Source organism: Kogia breviceps, chromosome 3 (assembly GCF_026419965.1).
Source record: "Kogia breviceps isolate mKogBre1 chromosome 3, mKogBre1 haplotype 1, whole genome shotgun sequence".
Classification (NCBI taxonomy): Eukaryota; Metazoa; Chordata; class Mammalia; order Artiodactyla; family Physeteridae; genus Kogia; species Kogia breviceps.
In genome coordinates, this window is record NC_081312.1 from 142,737,626 (window position 1) to 142,751,507 (window position 13,882).

The 13,882-nt window shown below is 42.1% G+C and overlaps 1 protein-coding gene across 1 annotated transcript in view; it reads right to left on the reverse strand.

Moving 5' to 3' along the window:
- Positions 1-7,583: 7,583 nt before the first annotated feature.
- Positions 7,584-13,882, reverse strand: part of LIPC (lipase C, hepatic type) — a 158,575-nt gene continuing 152,276 nt past the window's right edge. The window contains exons 8-9 of the mRNA XM_059056339.2: positions 13,098-13,316; positions 7,584-8,170 (exon numbers count right to left, since the gene is read on the reverse strand). Of these exons, the coding sequence (XP_058912322.1) occupies positions 8,059-8,170; positions 13,098-13,316 (331 nt within the window). The 3' untranslated portion in view covers positions 7,584-8,058. The remainder of the gene's footprint in view (positions 8,171-13,097; positions 13,317-13,882) is intronic.

Here is a 13,882-nt window from a genome sequence, read left to right on the forward strand (position 1 = left end):
GGGATCTGAATTCAGCATGAAATGTTAATATATTAAATAAATAGGGCTTCCCTGGTGGCGCAGTGGTTGAGAGTCCGCCTGCCGATGCAGGGGACACGGGTTCGTGCCCCGGTCCAGGAAGATCCCACATGCCGCGGAGCGGCTGGGCCCGTGAGCCATGGCCGCTGAGCCTGCGCGTCCGGAGCCTGTGCTCCGCAATGGGAGAGGCCACAACAGTGAGAGGCCCACATACTGCAAAAAAATAATAAGAATAAATAAATAAATAATGTTAGCTCCACTTTTATCCATATAAAAGAAAGTTATGTTGGCAGTCAATCTCATACCATATACAAAAATAAATTTCAATTGATTAAAGCCTTTAAGGTAGGAAAACAAATACAGATCTCAGAAGAAAATCTTCATTTTGTACAATTTGCAATTCAATGATGAAAGAGACTGTAACCAAGTCAGGAAATCCATATGTTATAAAAGAAATGTTAGACTTTTCTGACCTCAGAAAAATTTATACGACTGTATAACAAAGAGTACTATAATTAAAAACAATAGAGGAACAGATTTGGAAAAAAAATTTGCAAAGAAGCTGAAAGATAAAGGGTTAATAAAATTTCATAAACTATGTGGTTCTTACAAACTGACAAGAAAAAGACAAGCATTCCAATGGAAAATGGGATTTGAACAATTAGTTCACAGTAGAGCAATTTCAATAAATCTGTGGAAAGATTCTGAAACTCAGTAGGGAAATCTAAAGTCACAACGAAGTCATCACTTACTGCCGTCAGACTTGACAAAAACTAAAATGAGCAATAAATATTTCCTCCTAGAAAGAGGCGGAGAGAGGAGAGAGTAGGTGCTCAGAGATTATGGTGGAATTGCAAACTGTTGCAGTATTTCGGGAAAGCAATACGGCAACATAATGCAAGCATAAGCAAGCATTATGCTGAAAAATATGTATCATTTGACCTAGCAATTCCACTGATAGAAATATTTCCCACAAATGGGTATATATAGGAGGTATGTATAAGAATGTTAAATGCAGCCTTTTTCAGAGGGACAAAAAGCTAGAAGAAAGGTGAAGGCACAGCAGTATGAGACCAACTGAATATTTTAAGACACCTCCACAATCTAGAATATTAGGCAGTCATAAAAAATATTGAGAGCTATACCAATTGACCTAGAAAGATTTCAGGAGGTACCATTGAGTAAGAAAATCAATTTGCTGAAAAGAATGTATAAGGTAATTACATGTTTGTAAAACAGTGACAACTCCCTTTTATATAAGAATGTGTACATACGTTTGGGTATATGACCACAAAAAATTTCATTGACACCCCTAGTCATTAACATGAGTCATGGGACTGGCCCGAGCCAGAAGAGTAGGAAAAAGATTGCACTAACTCCTCCAACAGGTATAACTCTGCTTTTACAGAAATTAGAAAAACACGTTCATCTCTCCTAACTTAGGGGAATATTAATGATCTATATCAACTAAAAAATAAGAAATAAAAGCAAGTTTCAGAGTAATCTATATAGTATGATTCTACTTTGGTGAAAATCACAAACAGAGCCCCAGGTGTGTAAAAAAGCTTGTGGATGTTTGAAGGAATAACATAACAGCTGTTATCATCCTCTACCTACCCGAGCTTGCTGGGGCTGGGTAGGAGGAGGATGCAGGGAGATGACTAGATTTCTCTTTATACATCTTTGCATTGTTTCACATGTATTTATGCTTTTGTAAAACATCTAACAAATGGGAAATTTAAAACAATCCCATGAACAAATCCCACGAACACATTACTTCTGCCCTCAAGAGCTCATAGCCTCACATCCAGACTGTCTTCAGCTACTCGAGGCATGAATTTGGTCTCTAGGGCTTCTGGGGAAGAAACTAAGGTTGAGAGGTTATGGCCAGGCAAATTTGCTCTCTGCAAAGGTAGGGACCTCCCTTCACTGGAGGTGCTCAGCCACAGCTGTGATGTTATGTTCCCTTGAGAGGAAGGCTTTGGACTAGGTCAGTGTCATCCCGAATTTTCTGATGAGAAAACTTACTCAGGGTACTTGTGAAACAGAAAAATCTCTAGAATCTGTCCTTGACCCACTGGATTAGAATCTCCGGGGGAGGGGTCTGGGGAGCTGTATTTTCATTCTTGCTCAGGTGATGCTTGTCAACAGAGGAGCATGGGAAACACTGGCCTCCGTTCACGCCCCTCACAGTTTGGCCTGGGGACCAGCAGTGGTGGCATCAGCAACGGCATCACCTGGAACCTTGCTAGAAACGCAAGATCTCAGGTCCCACGGCAGGCCTCCCGAATCAAAACGGCATTTAACACGGTCCCCGTGCATGCTACAATTTGAGAAGCAATGCTCTAGATGACACATATGGTCACCCCCAACTCTAACTTATTTGGCATGAGTATAGCTCTCTAGAAAATCCTTTTTGTGATAGACCTAATTTGAAAAAAAGCAAAATTTTAGTCAGGGAACACAAAGGCTTTTAATGAACTGACTGAGACAGATGCCAAATCAGGACGAGAGGAGGCTAGAGGGTGGGAAGGGATAAGGCTGTCCTCGAGTGGGGAGGGAAGTCAAATGCTACAGCAACATGGCTGTGTTTTCAAACGGAATGAGGAAGTAGTGAATGCTATCTTGAACAGAGACTGTAGTTGGAGCTTATGATTTAATTGGCAAGAGAAGACATACCTGTAAAAAAATGACTGTCACTTGTAACGTCAACACATGTTTATGGAACGCCAACTCTGCCACAGTGGGCTGGGTGCTTAGGATAAAGCAGTGAACATCTAGAAGCTCCCCGACTTCACAGAGCTTCACATCCAGCGTGGGAGACAGACATTAAGTAAACAGTCACACAAGTTGCCAGGACCAGGGTGAAGTGGCTGAGGCACTTGCCTTGTGTGTACAATTTAAGGTGGCTCCGAAAACTCAGCTATCAATATAAATATTTTAATGCAATATTTTAAAAAATCAAAATTAATGCAAAAATCTGTGATGAATAAAATATCAATATTTTATATAAAGACAGGATCACTGATTTTTTGTTTTGCTCCATTATGGCTCCACATGGCATGGCCACAAACAATTTTTCCAGAAGAATGAAAAGATGTTAAGAGTATGTATAGGGACTTCCCTGGTGGTCCAGTGGTTAAGACTCTGTGCTCCCAATGCAGGGGTCCCCGTTTCGATCCCTGGTCAGGGAACTAGATTCCACATGCTGTAACTAAGAGCCCGCATGCCACAACTAAGACCCGATGCAGCCAAATAAATAAATAAAATGTTTTAAAAAAAAAAGAAGTCCCTTTAAAAAATAAAGGAAGCGTATGTATAGCTGGGACGGTGGTGGTGGGGTGGATAATCTTTGTTAAATTATCCCTGAAGCAGTAACACCTAAACTGGGACTGGAAGCATGGAAAGAAGGTGGGAGAAGAGGAGAGGGTGAAGGCTGAGAAGCAGCAGAGAGCTTTGCACCTTTCAGGGAATTGAAAGAGGGCCCACTTGTCTAAACCCGTGGTTCTCAAACTTAGCGCACGTTAGAATCACCTGGAAAGCATTTTAAGTCTCGCGTTACCCAGGCTTTACCCAGACGAAGTCAATAAAAATCTCTCGGGGTCGGGCTGAAACCTGGGTAGTTTTGAAAGCTTCTGGGGCAGTTCTAACGTGCAGGCTGGGTTACAATGACGTGGTGAATGAGGATGATGAGACTGGAGGGAAAAGTGGGAGCCTGAGGGAAGGCCTTGGAAGCCAGGGTAATTATTTTGGACTTTTTTTCCAAAGACCATTAGGAAGTCATTTGAAGGGCTTTAAGTATGAAAACAGTATGTGTCTTTAAGAAAAAAAACAAATTTTTTTTTAAAGATCACCTGGGCGGCTGTGATAAAAATGGATCGAAAGAGGTTTGGGCGCAGCAGGAAGAAGTGGAAAGTCGTCACAAACATCCAGGTAAGAGAGAGTGTTGGCTTGGGCTGGGATGATGGCAGTGGAGGTGAAGAGATGTACACACAATTAAGAAGCATGGGTAAAACCCACAGGATTTGGTGACTGTTCAATTGTGAAGGGCCAAAGGGGAGGAGACATTACGGATGGTCCCCCCGGTGTCTGGTATCAGCAACTAATGGGGTAATGATGACATTCACTGAGCTACAGACCAGGCAGCATGGGGAGAAGTAGGTTTGGGCGGGGGCAGAGAGGACATGATGGGCTCAGTTCTGAACCTTTTGAGCTTGTAAGACAGCAAAGGGAGAAGCGTTGAGAGGGGGCAATGGCACATACGAGAGTGCCTGCCGCTCAGGGGGGACCCCACAGTGCAGCTCTAAGGTGAGAGGGGTTGGCCTGTATGGGTCATAAATGAAGCCACAGGAGTGGTGAGATGGCGTAAAGAGAGAGAAGTGAACAGAGAAGGAGGTCTAGACCCTGAGGAGTGCCAACCTTGACAGGTTGAGTAGAGGGCCAGGAGCAGAGAGGAGACAGAGAGGTAGCAGGAAAGTCAGCAGCGCACCTGTAACCGAGGGCCCGGTGAGAGCATCGTTTACGTTACAGCTGGGCGTTCAGGGGAGTGAGAGATTGCTGTGAGCTGGGCTGACCTAGGAAATAACTGGTGAAGTAACTGGGTCTGGATGGATAAATAAGATTCAGTTAAGCAGGGAAGCGGACATTCTGGAGGAAAGAGAAAGAGGAAGGAGGTGTAAGAAAAGGGAGAGACGGGAAGTCTCAGGCAGGGGGAGGTTCCCCCTCTACTCCTCTTGAGTTCTTGTGGGTGTATTAATAATAAAGTCGACACAAGACTGATGAACAGGAGAAAGAAAAACAAATTTAATTCATGCAAACGGAGGTTTCATAAAATGGGACCTAAGAGGTGGCCAAAGCAGGCAGCTTTTATACTTTTTAGAGAGACAATACCTTTGTGAGGAATTGACAGGACAAAGAAAGTTAGGTTTTGGGTGCTCAATTTAGTGAAGAATCTAAACAGACTTTGGGCTTAGGTTAATAAATTAAAGAAGTAACAATGCTTGTTTATACAGGCTTCTCAGCCCCAATTCCCTATCTCTGGTGATAAGGGTGTCTTTCCACCTCCAGATCAGGGAGGGCACCTTTCACAGGAGAGATTTATTTCCTGCTTTCAGAGAGATGGAAAGGAGGGTCAGAGTGTCCCTCTTGCATTGACCCTTTCTTAAGTTCACTTTAATTCAAAAACAGTATGCCATTGTGGCATATTTTGGGGCAGCCGGATGTATTTGGGGGCAGCCCTGATAGCAGGAATGAGGTGTGCTGGGGGCCGCTCGTCACATACAGATCATAGGAATTCCAGGAGAAGTCTGTAAGATGAGATGAGGTAAGCAGGTAGGTGGTGACACTCGGGATTGCCTTCTTCAGTCTTCCTCTTGCTTGTCTGTTTCCGGCTTCCCTCTCATCCACGCTCTGGTGGGAGAGTGGGCATTGCCCTGGGCAGTTTGGCTTCCTGCTCTGCCACCCCAGAGACGTGTAACTGCTACCAAAGCTTTCACAATGTCTGCGGCAACATTACCAAGGTGAACACCGAAGACAGGCAGCTTGGCTCTGGAGGACAGTGCATTCATTTTAGTGTTGAATGGACTGCTTGTTTCCTTCTCTCTGACTTCAGGCACCTCAAAGAGCCCAGCTGCAGTGTAATTGACGCCCCATTTCTTTCCCGGTGCTCTCTTACAAGTAAAAGCACAAACAGGCTTTTGCCTGAAAGGCAGTATGCTAGTGTTATCTTTCCTGAGTGGGCTCATAAATACAGATTCTTTGGAGAGAGGTGCGTATAATCAGCATACCAGTCAGCATTTTGCATGTGCAACGAACAGATGTGGCTGCATTATTCAGTTTCCCTATTTGACTTCCCTCCTAAGATGTACTTCAGAAAATGTGATGTCGATGAACACATCTTCCCAAGTGAAAATAATCCATGCCAAGAGGAGTCTCAAATGTTCCCATTAACCATTTGTCATGTTGGTTGCTTATTGATTTCTCTGCCCCAAATGTTATGATGTCCTGTGTCACTTTAAGTTTTCCTACTAAAGATGAAATAATTTCTAACTATATTTTGTGTGAAACTAATTAGTATTGGAATGCATCACACTAGAGTAGAAAAACATTGGTTTTAAACTCTGCCCTTTCTTTCCTTTTTTTTTTTTTTGTATTTCAAAATATGACATTCACACTAAAAGTGACTGCATAAAATATATACGTATGGTTTAAAGACTGGTTATAAAAATGGACACCTGTGCAACCACCACTCGGAGTGACAAGTACAGTGTTGCTGGCACCTGAAACTCTGGTGTGCACTTCCTCGTTCCTAGGTTACCACAGCCTCACCGTTGTGCTAGGGATGTTACTGCTTTTACTTAGTGTTTTACCACCTATTTATCCATCCTTAACAATATAGTTTAGTTCTCCTTGTAACAAACTACATATATATTTTGTGTCTTTGTGTAAATACACAAACCCACAAGTGCTTCCTTAAATTCTGCTCCCAGGATGCCTCTCTGTCTCACTCTAGACTCAGCCCTTTCTTGTTGTGTGTGTAGCTTTGGGTCATCTTTTTCACTGCTATTTAACAATGGTTAGTAAGGATATACACTGTTCATTTATGCACCGCGTGGGTGGATATTTGGGCTGTTTCTGGTTGTGATGTTTTCAAGGCTGAGAGGAGTATTGTTCGACTTGTGCATAGATTCTATGGGGTATATAGCAAAGAGTATGTTCAAAAAGTGATATTTTAAATTCCCTCTGGATAGTCAATGATAAAACATGCCCATCCAACACAAACATGACTTTATTGTAAATCTTAGTATTTGAGACATGATGGGAAACAGTGTTCATTTTCATATCTGTAATTTCTAGACACACATACACACACACACACACACACACACACACACAATACCTAAAAAGGCGGTCAGGTGCTTTTGTAGTCAAGATTAGCATGCAGGACACAATACAACCTTGACCCAGCTGTCCTTCCTCCCCCATATCCTTTAGTTTCGCGGGTCTTTCCAAGGGAAATAAAAGTGAATCATGCAAGATCCTCTTAAATTGATTTCATCAGAGGCAGGTATGTCTTCAGGACTTTTGTTTCCAGGAGCCCTGCTCTGGTGAAGAGCATATGAATTATGAGCTGTATAGAGCTGAGGCTATGCCAGTGTCAGGTGAGGTTGTTGAACGTGTATCGTGTGCTCCTCCTCTCTGAATTACTTGAAACACAGATCCAAGAGATTTACATCCAAGGGATGTGTCTAATATTTCCTTCACATGCTCTGTGATGGAGTTTGCTGGTCAAAACATCATTATTTTGTTTATTGGTCCGTTTGAGATTTGATATCTAAGTCTTTGAGATATTCCACGTTTTCCATTAGCTTTTGTGGCAAGCATTAATCAAAGCGGAAAATTGTACTTCAATAGTAATTTAATCATTAAAACGACCAACTACCCAGCTTTCATGGTTATCATTAGTAGTTTTAGGAGAATTCTACTATAATTGGTTTGGTTCTGTGAAATAACTGTATGATTTGTATGATGGTAACTTTTAGTTTAAGTAGAATTTTTCTTCTTTTGGTGACCCGAATGGTCTTAAAGGGTGTGTACTTTGGGACACACAGCTGTGGTTAATTGGAATTTCACTTTATGGAAGTGCTAGTTATATAATAAAGAAGTATCTTGCCAGCATGCTTCAAAAAACTGAACAGAACAAACTAGCAAGGAAATATGGGAAATTTGACTTAATTGTAAAAGACATTTTAAATCAGAACAACGGATCTAAAATGGCTCTTACATTTGTACTTATTTGCATATATTACCATTCAGTCAGGCATAAAATTGGGAAATTTTTGGTTACACTAATATTTGAATATAGTTACATAACATAGTTTTAAAAAGCTGAGTTTATAACAGTGAAATGTGCTCCCCTTTAAATCTTAACTCTATTAAAGCTTTATACAAGTTTCTTTATATAACTGGTTTTCAAACAAGGCAACAATTCCAGATAGGGAATAAAATCATTTATTCTTCACACTGGGTCTTCATTAAAGCTCATCTGATCTTTCGCTTCAATTTTTTAGAGTTTGATTCACATCTCACAAAGGTTTTCTCCTGGGTTGGGTGAAGTTGTAGATCATTCATGTTTTCTGAGCAAAATGTCATTCTGCATAGAAAACATCAAGCAAACATAGCACTAAATTTTGAATGGAGCTTAGTGAAGTGTTTCATCCTTTGTCAAATACCCAATTTGACATGCTATTTAGTAACACATGCTATTTTTTAAAAAATAGATTCTTATGACTGCAAATATTTTCATAACTTCAGAGAAAAACAAAGCCCAGGTCAGTGAAAGCAATCAGTGTAAGGCTTCCCGGAGCTCTGTGTGGTGTGATTTCAGTTCTGTAAGAACTGAAAGTCCTTGGGGCAGCCCTGCTTTGTTCTCCTTTATACAGCTCATCAAAGGTTTGAGGGTAACAATGGTTTCTTTCACTACATTACCCTGTCTCCAAGGCAAACATTAGCACTTTCTTCAACTGTTCCTCACAGGCAGGCTTCGTGCCCAGCCTTCCTTTTCTGGACACACTCCAGTTTGTCAATGCCCTTCTTAAAGGTCCCTGGGCATGAGGCCCCTGTCATCAGCATGTGCCTGGCTCAGCCCTATAAGCCCCACCCTTTCCTCTTATCTGGTCCTCCAGCCACAGAGGATATCACTAAGTGCTTTGGGTCTCTCTTGGAGACCAACGGCTGACAACTTTGACCATTGGTTTGGCCTGAGATGCTATTTTGTGTTACTAACTTCAATTGCATCTATCTGAAAAAAAAGAAAAAAAAAAAAAAAAAAAGCAGTAGTCACAGAGAATTGTAGTTTATAGCTTCTTTTTTTTAAAAATTGCATCTAAGGTCAAGTCTTTACTAAATCAAACTTTTTAAATTAAAAATTATTGTGAGTAATTATGAATGCATTCTTTAAAAATTCAAACAGTAAAGAAATATATGAGGTTGAATATTAAAGACCCTCTTTTCTATCACCTTTCACTAATGTCACTCCCCTCCCTGCTTTCATGATTTGCTTTCTGTCTTTCTGGACCTCTTTCTATGCATTTACACATATACGGATGTTCATATACAAACATTAAATTTGTTGTATTTTTCTGAAAATTTTTCTTGTCATCAAATAATGTACTTGGAGAACTGTTCACATCAGTACATACAAATCTATTTCATTCTCAGCTGGACCTAGAGATTATCATACTAAGTGAAGTAAGTCAGACAGAGAAAGGCAAATATCATATGGTATCACTTATATGTGATTTTTTAAAAAAGTGATATGAATAAACTTATTTACAAAACAGAAAGAGACTCACAGACATAGAAAACAAACTTATGGTTACCAAGGGGAGAAGTGGGGTGAGGGATAAATTGGGAGTTTGCAGTTAACAGATACATACTACTATCTATAAAGTAGATAAACAGCAAGGACATACTGTATAGCACAGAGAACTATATTCAATACCTTGTAATAACCTATAATGGAAAAGAATCTGAAAAAGAATATATATATACTGAATCACTTTGCTGTACACCTGAAACACTATAAATCAACTATATTTCAAAAAAATCTATTTCAGTCTTTTTCACCTGCTGCATAACATTTCAATGTATGGATGTATCACAATGCATTTAGTCATTTTCCTATTAATGGAGATTGGAATTTTTCCTCAATGGTTTTGTATTTACAAATAGTACTGCAACAGACATTTTTGTACATAGATATCCTTTGTGGATATTTTGAGTATTTCTCCGGGATAGGCAACTAGCATAAAATTCTGGGTCGAGATTATGCATATTTCAAATTTTGATAATATAAGTTCCATGAGACCAAGGGCTTTGTCCACTCTGTTCACTGCTGTATACACAGCAGTGTCTAGCATAAGCTATGTACTCACTAAATGTTAGTTGTTGAATGAAATTCCCCTACAGAAGCTCTGTAATTTATACTCCCACGAATAATGTATGAAAATGCCCATTTCTCCACACCTTTACCAGCTCTGGATGTTATCTGTCTTTGAATTCCTGCCAAACTAGTGGGTGACCTTTGATAATTTCATTGATTTTTGTTTTGCATTTATATGATTATTGTGGCAATCAAACATCTCATTTTGTTTAGCCAATCACTTTTCACTTCTTGCTATAGGACCAGTATTCTCTACTCTTGCTCTTCACCCCACAACAGTCCCTCTCATCCCTGACTTTGTGCTTTGGGAGAAGAAAATCACCTCTCATTGAATTCCTTCCGTGGAGACAAAGAGCAAGTTATTTAACCTTTTTTTTTTTTCCCTTAGCAAAGTTAGCAAAGAGATTGAGAATGAGGTTTAATATCTGCATCCTAGCTCTGGGATTTCAGATGGTAGAAGGTATTCAAAAATTGGTAGCTATTAGTCTCATGAGTACATATTATAATTCCCATTTGTTACTAGAGAACTGAATCACAGAGAGGTGCAGCTATTGTCTGAACCTCCATAGGTGGAAGCGGTGAAATCAAAATTCGACTTTGGGACTAGCTGATGCAGAAGTCATTGGATTCTGCCTACATATGGTTTGCTCACTGCCTGTCTCTCCGGGAATGCCTCTTGGCCTCTCCAAAGCCTGTTGCAGCACTGACCAAACAGCACCAACCTGAACTGATGTCTTTCTTCTTAGACTTCCTATAGACCATGCAGTACTAGACTCTTACTGTTCAAAGTGCGATCCATGGACCAGCAGCATCAGAAGCACCTGGGAGCTTGTTAGAAATGTAGAATCCCAGGCTCCATCTCTACCTACCAAAGCAGAACCTACATTTTAACACGATTCCCAGATGATTTGTGTGCATATTAAAGTTTGAGAAGCCCTGGGATGGAGCATATCATTAGTAAAATTAATGCATCTTGTTTTCCTAGTTAGGTCCTTGAGTTTCTTTCTGCCAAAAGCTACAACTCAGATTTTTTTGGTACCCCCCGCCACCCCCGATGGTGTTCTGTACTGCAAAGACCCATAGGACTCACTGAGTTAAAAACTTAAAAAACTATAGGTCCCAGACTCCCTCCCCCTTTTTCATGATGTTCCTCCTGCAGCCGTGAGGAAAGGTGTGATGTATGTATATATTAGCTTCCAGCTCTGCAACTCTGCTAGATTAGACCAGAGAAAGTCAGATTAATGGGACCAAGACTAATGGGGGTGGGGGAGGAGCTGTTGGAAGCTGTGCTCGGGCAACAAACGGGCAATGGGTCAGACAAACCAAGTCATAATCTGGGCTCAGACAGTTATGAGCAATGTCCCCAAGCTGTGTAACTCCTGTGAGCCTCAGCTTCCTAATCTGCACAGCAATACTACCCATTTCAGAAGGTCACTGGGACGCTTCCATGAGATGAATGCTCTAGAGCACCTCATTCAAGCCCATGGTGCAGCAGGAGCTCTGTAAGCACCACTCCTGTCCCTCTCCTCTTTCCTTCTTCAGAGCCATGTGGTAAGCACCAGGGGAGAAGGTAGTGCTGAGTTTTATACTACCTTTCAGGTCAAGTCACCTAGAATTGCCATGGCAAGCAACCACTAAAACTGAGGAATTACTCTCCAGTTGAGAGAATCTGGGTACGGGTGGTGCTCAGTTGAGCTCTTCTAAAGGGCCAAAAAGTCATGCAAGAATAGCTAAGCGTATAAGAGGAGAGAAGCAGTTTAATTTTCTCAAATTGATCATGTGGAGAAACCTGTTGGCAGACTGCAGAGTATGCTCTTAGTAATTGCCAGGATTTTGTATTCCAGGGAGATAAAAACTCAGAGTGTGGGCTTCCCTGGTGGCGCAGTGGTTGAGAATCCGCCTGCTGATGCAGGGGACACGGGTTCGTGCCCCGGTCCGGGAAGATCCCACATGCCGCGGAGCGGCTGGGCCCGTGAGCCATGGCCGCTGAGCCTGCGCGTCCGGAGCCTGTGCTCCGCAATGGGAGAGGCCACAACGGTGAGAGGCCCGTGTACCACAAAAAAAGAAAAAAAAAAAAAAAAAAAAAAAAACCTCAGAGTGTGGTTGTATAAGGGACTCAGGGGGCATAAATCTGCCACAGGCCACTCCTAGCAGTGAGACCCGAGGGGTGAGGGAAGAGTAGTTCAGAGGTGAGAGGCATGCTGTTCTCCAACTCTGGTGGCGGCAAGCCAAAGAGAGCAACAGGCTGGCCAACAAACGGCAGTAGGAGAGGAGAGACAAGTTTCCTAAATACAGTGGGGAGGAGATAGGAAAAGGTCTGGGGAAGGACAGGATTCTCCTTTCATGGGGAACTGCAGAACCACAGAAAAGCACGGTTTCCATAGTAAAATACATTGGGCATCCTTTTGCTCTGCTGAGAGGACTGAAGGAACAGCTGGACATCCTTTCTTTCCTTCACTCCCTGCCCCCAACCCAACCCCTCGCGTCCCTAGAGACTTTGGGCGGAGGGAGATGTTCAGTCACACAGAGCTGCATCTCCTGAGGGTAATCCACTGGTCCACATCAGAATTTCTTAGGGCTCCAAATGTGTGGTCCTTCACAGACCACAGCCAATCAGAAGCTCTTCAGGTGGGTATTCAGGTGGAATCGTGCATATTCAATAAGTGCCCTAGTGATCCCTTGGCATTCTTAGATTTGAAAGGTGCCACCACAGTGTGAGATTTTGAGATTGTGATTTGTTCCAAGCATTTCTCTGGGTAAAAACAACAAAGAAGAAATGTCACATCTAGGTCCTTGCCATTCAAAGTGTGGTCCTTGGACCAGCAGCATTGACATCACCTGGTGAAATCTGAAAAGCACTGGGCTAGTGAGTTGTTCTCAAACGCTGGAGGCAGGTGGCTATTAACCGTAGGCAGGGGGAAGAGGCTAGACTAGAAAAATCAGGTGCAAATCCTGGTCCTTCCACCTATGGCTTTTTGAACTCAGGATGGTCATTTCATCTTTCTGAGCATCTAGATGCCGTCGTTAGGAGATAGTAATGCCCACTTCATAAGATAAATGCAAACAGTACACTGTAAAAGTGCTGACATAGGTAGATGCTTAACAGATGTTAGGAGGAGGTTGAAACAGCACTCACCTTTGCTGTGTTTCTCCCGCTTTGACTCTGATGCTCTTCAGAACAAGGCCCGAGTGAAGGGACTCTCTTCCCCACGGGATGATGATTTGGACCGTGTTCCAGACATTGGACCACACCATACTGTTTTCCCACTTGAACTTGATCATGATCAGCTCACCAATATCCAAATCCAATGTGATAAGAAAGGAATAGGTTTTATTACTAGTAATTTCTTTGTTCCTTGAAGATACAAAGGAAACCAGACACAGTCAGTTGATTTTTAACAGCAAAGTGATGCTTAGGCACATTCAGGATATGTTCGGTTTGCCTGAATGATTTGGGATGGTCTTTTCTGCTGCATTTCCCAAACTGGTATTGGACAGACTATTAATAGAGATAGCAATAGGTGTGCCGGGATAAAAAGGGTTTTCCAGACCAATAACATTGGGAAAACAATCTTATTTTCTTTTTTCTTTTTTTTTTTCAGTACGCCGGCCTCTCACTGTTGTGGCCTCTCCCATTGCGGAGCACAGGCTCCGGACGCGCAGGCTCAGCGGCCATGGCTCACGGGCCCAGCCGCTCCGCGGCATGTGGGGTCTTCCCGGACCGGGGCACGAACCCGCGTCCCCTGCATCAGCAGGCGGACTCTCAACCACTGCGCCACCAGAGAAGACCCCTTTTTTTTTTTCTTTTTCTCCTTTTTTTCAATCTTATTTTCTGTGTTAGCATATTAAAAACGCCCTAAGAGTTCTACGGTAATGAGTCTAGTTAGCTTTGTTTAGCTCAGGCTTCCTAGTTTCCAGATT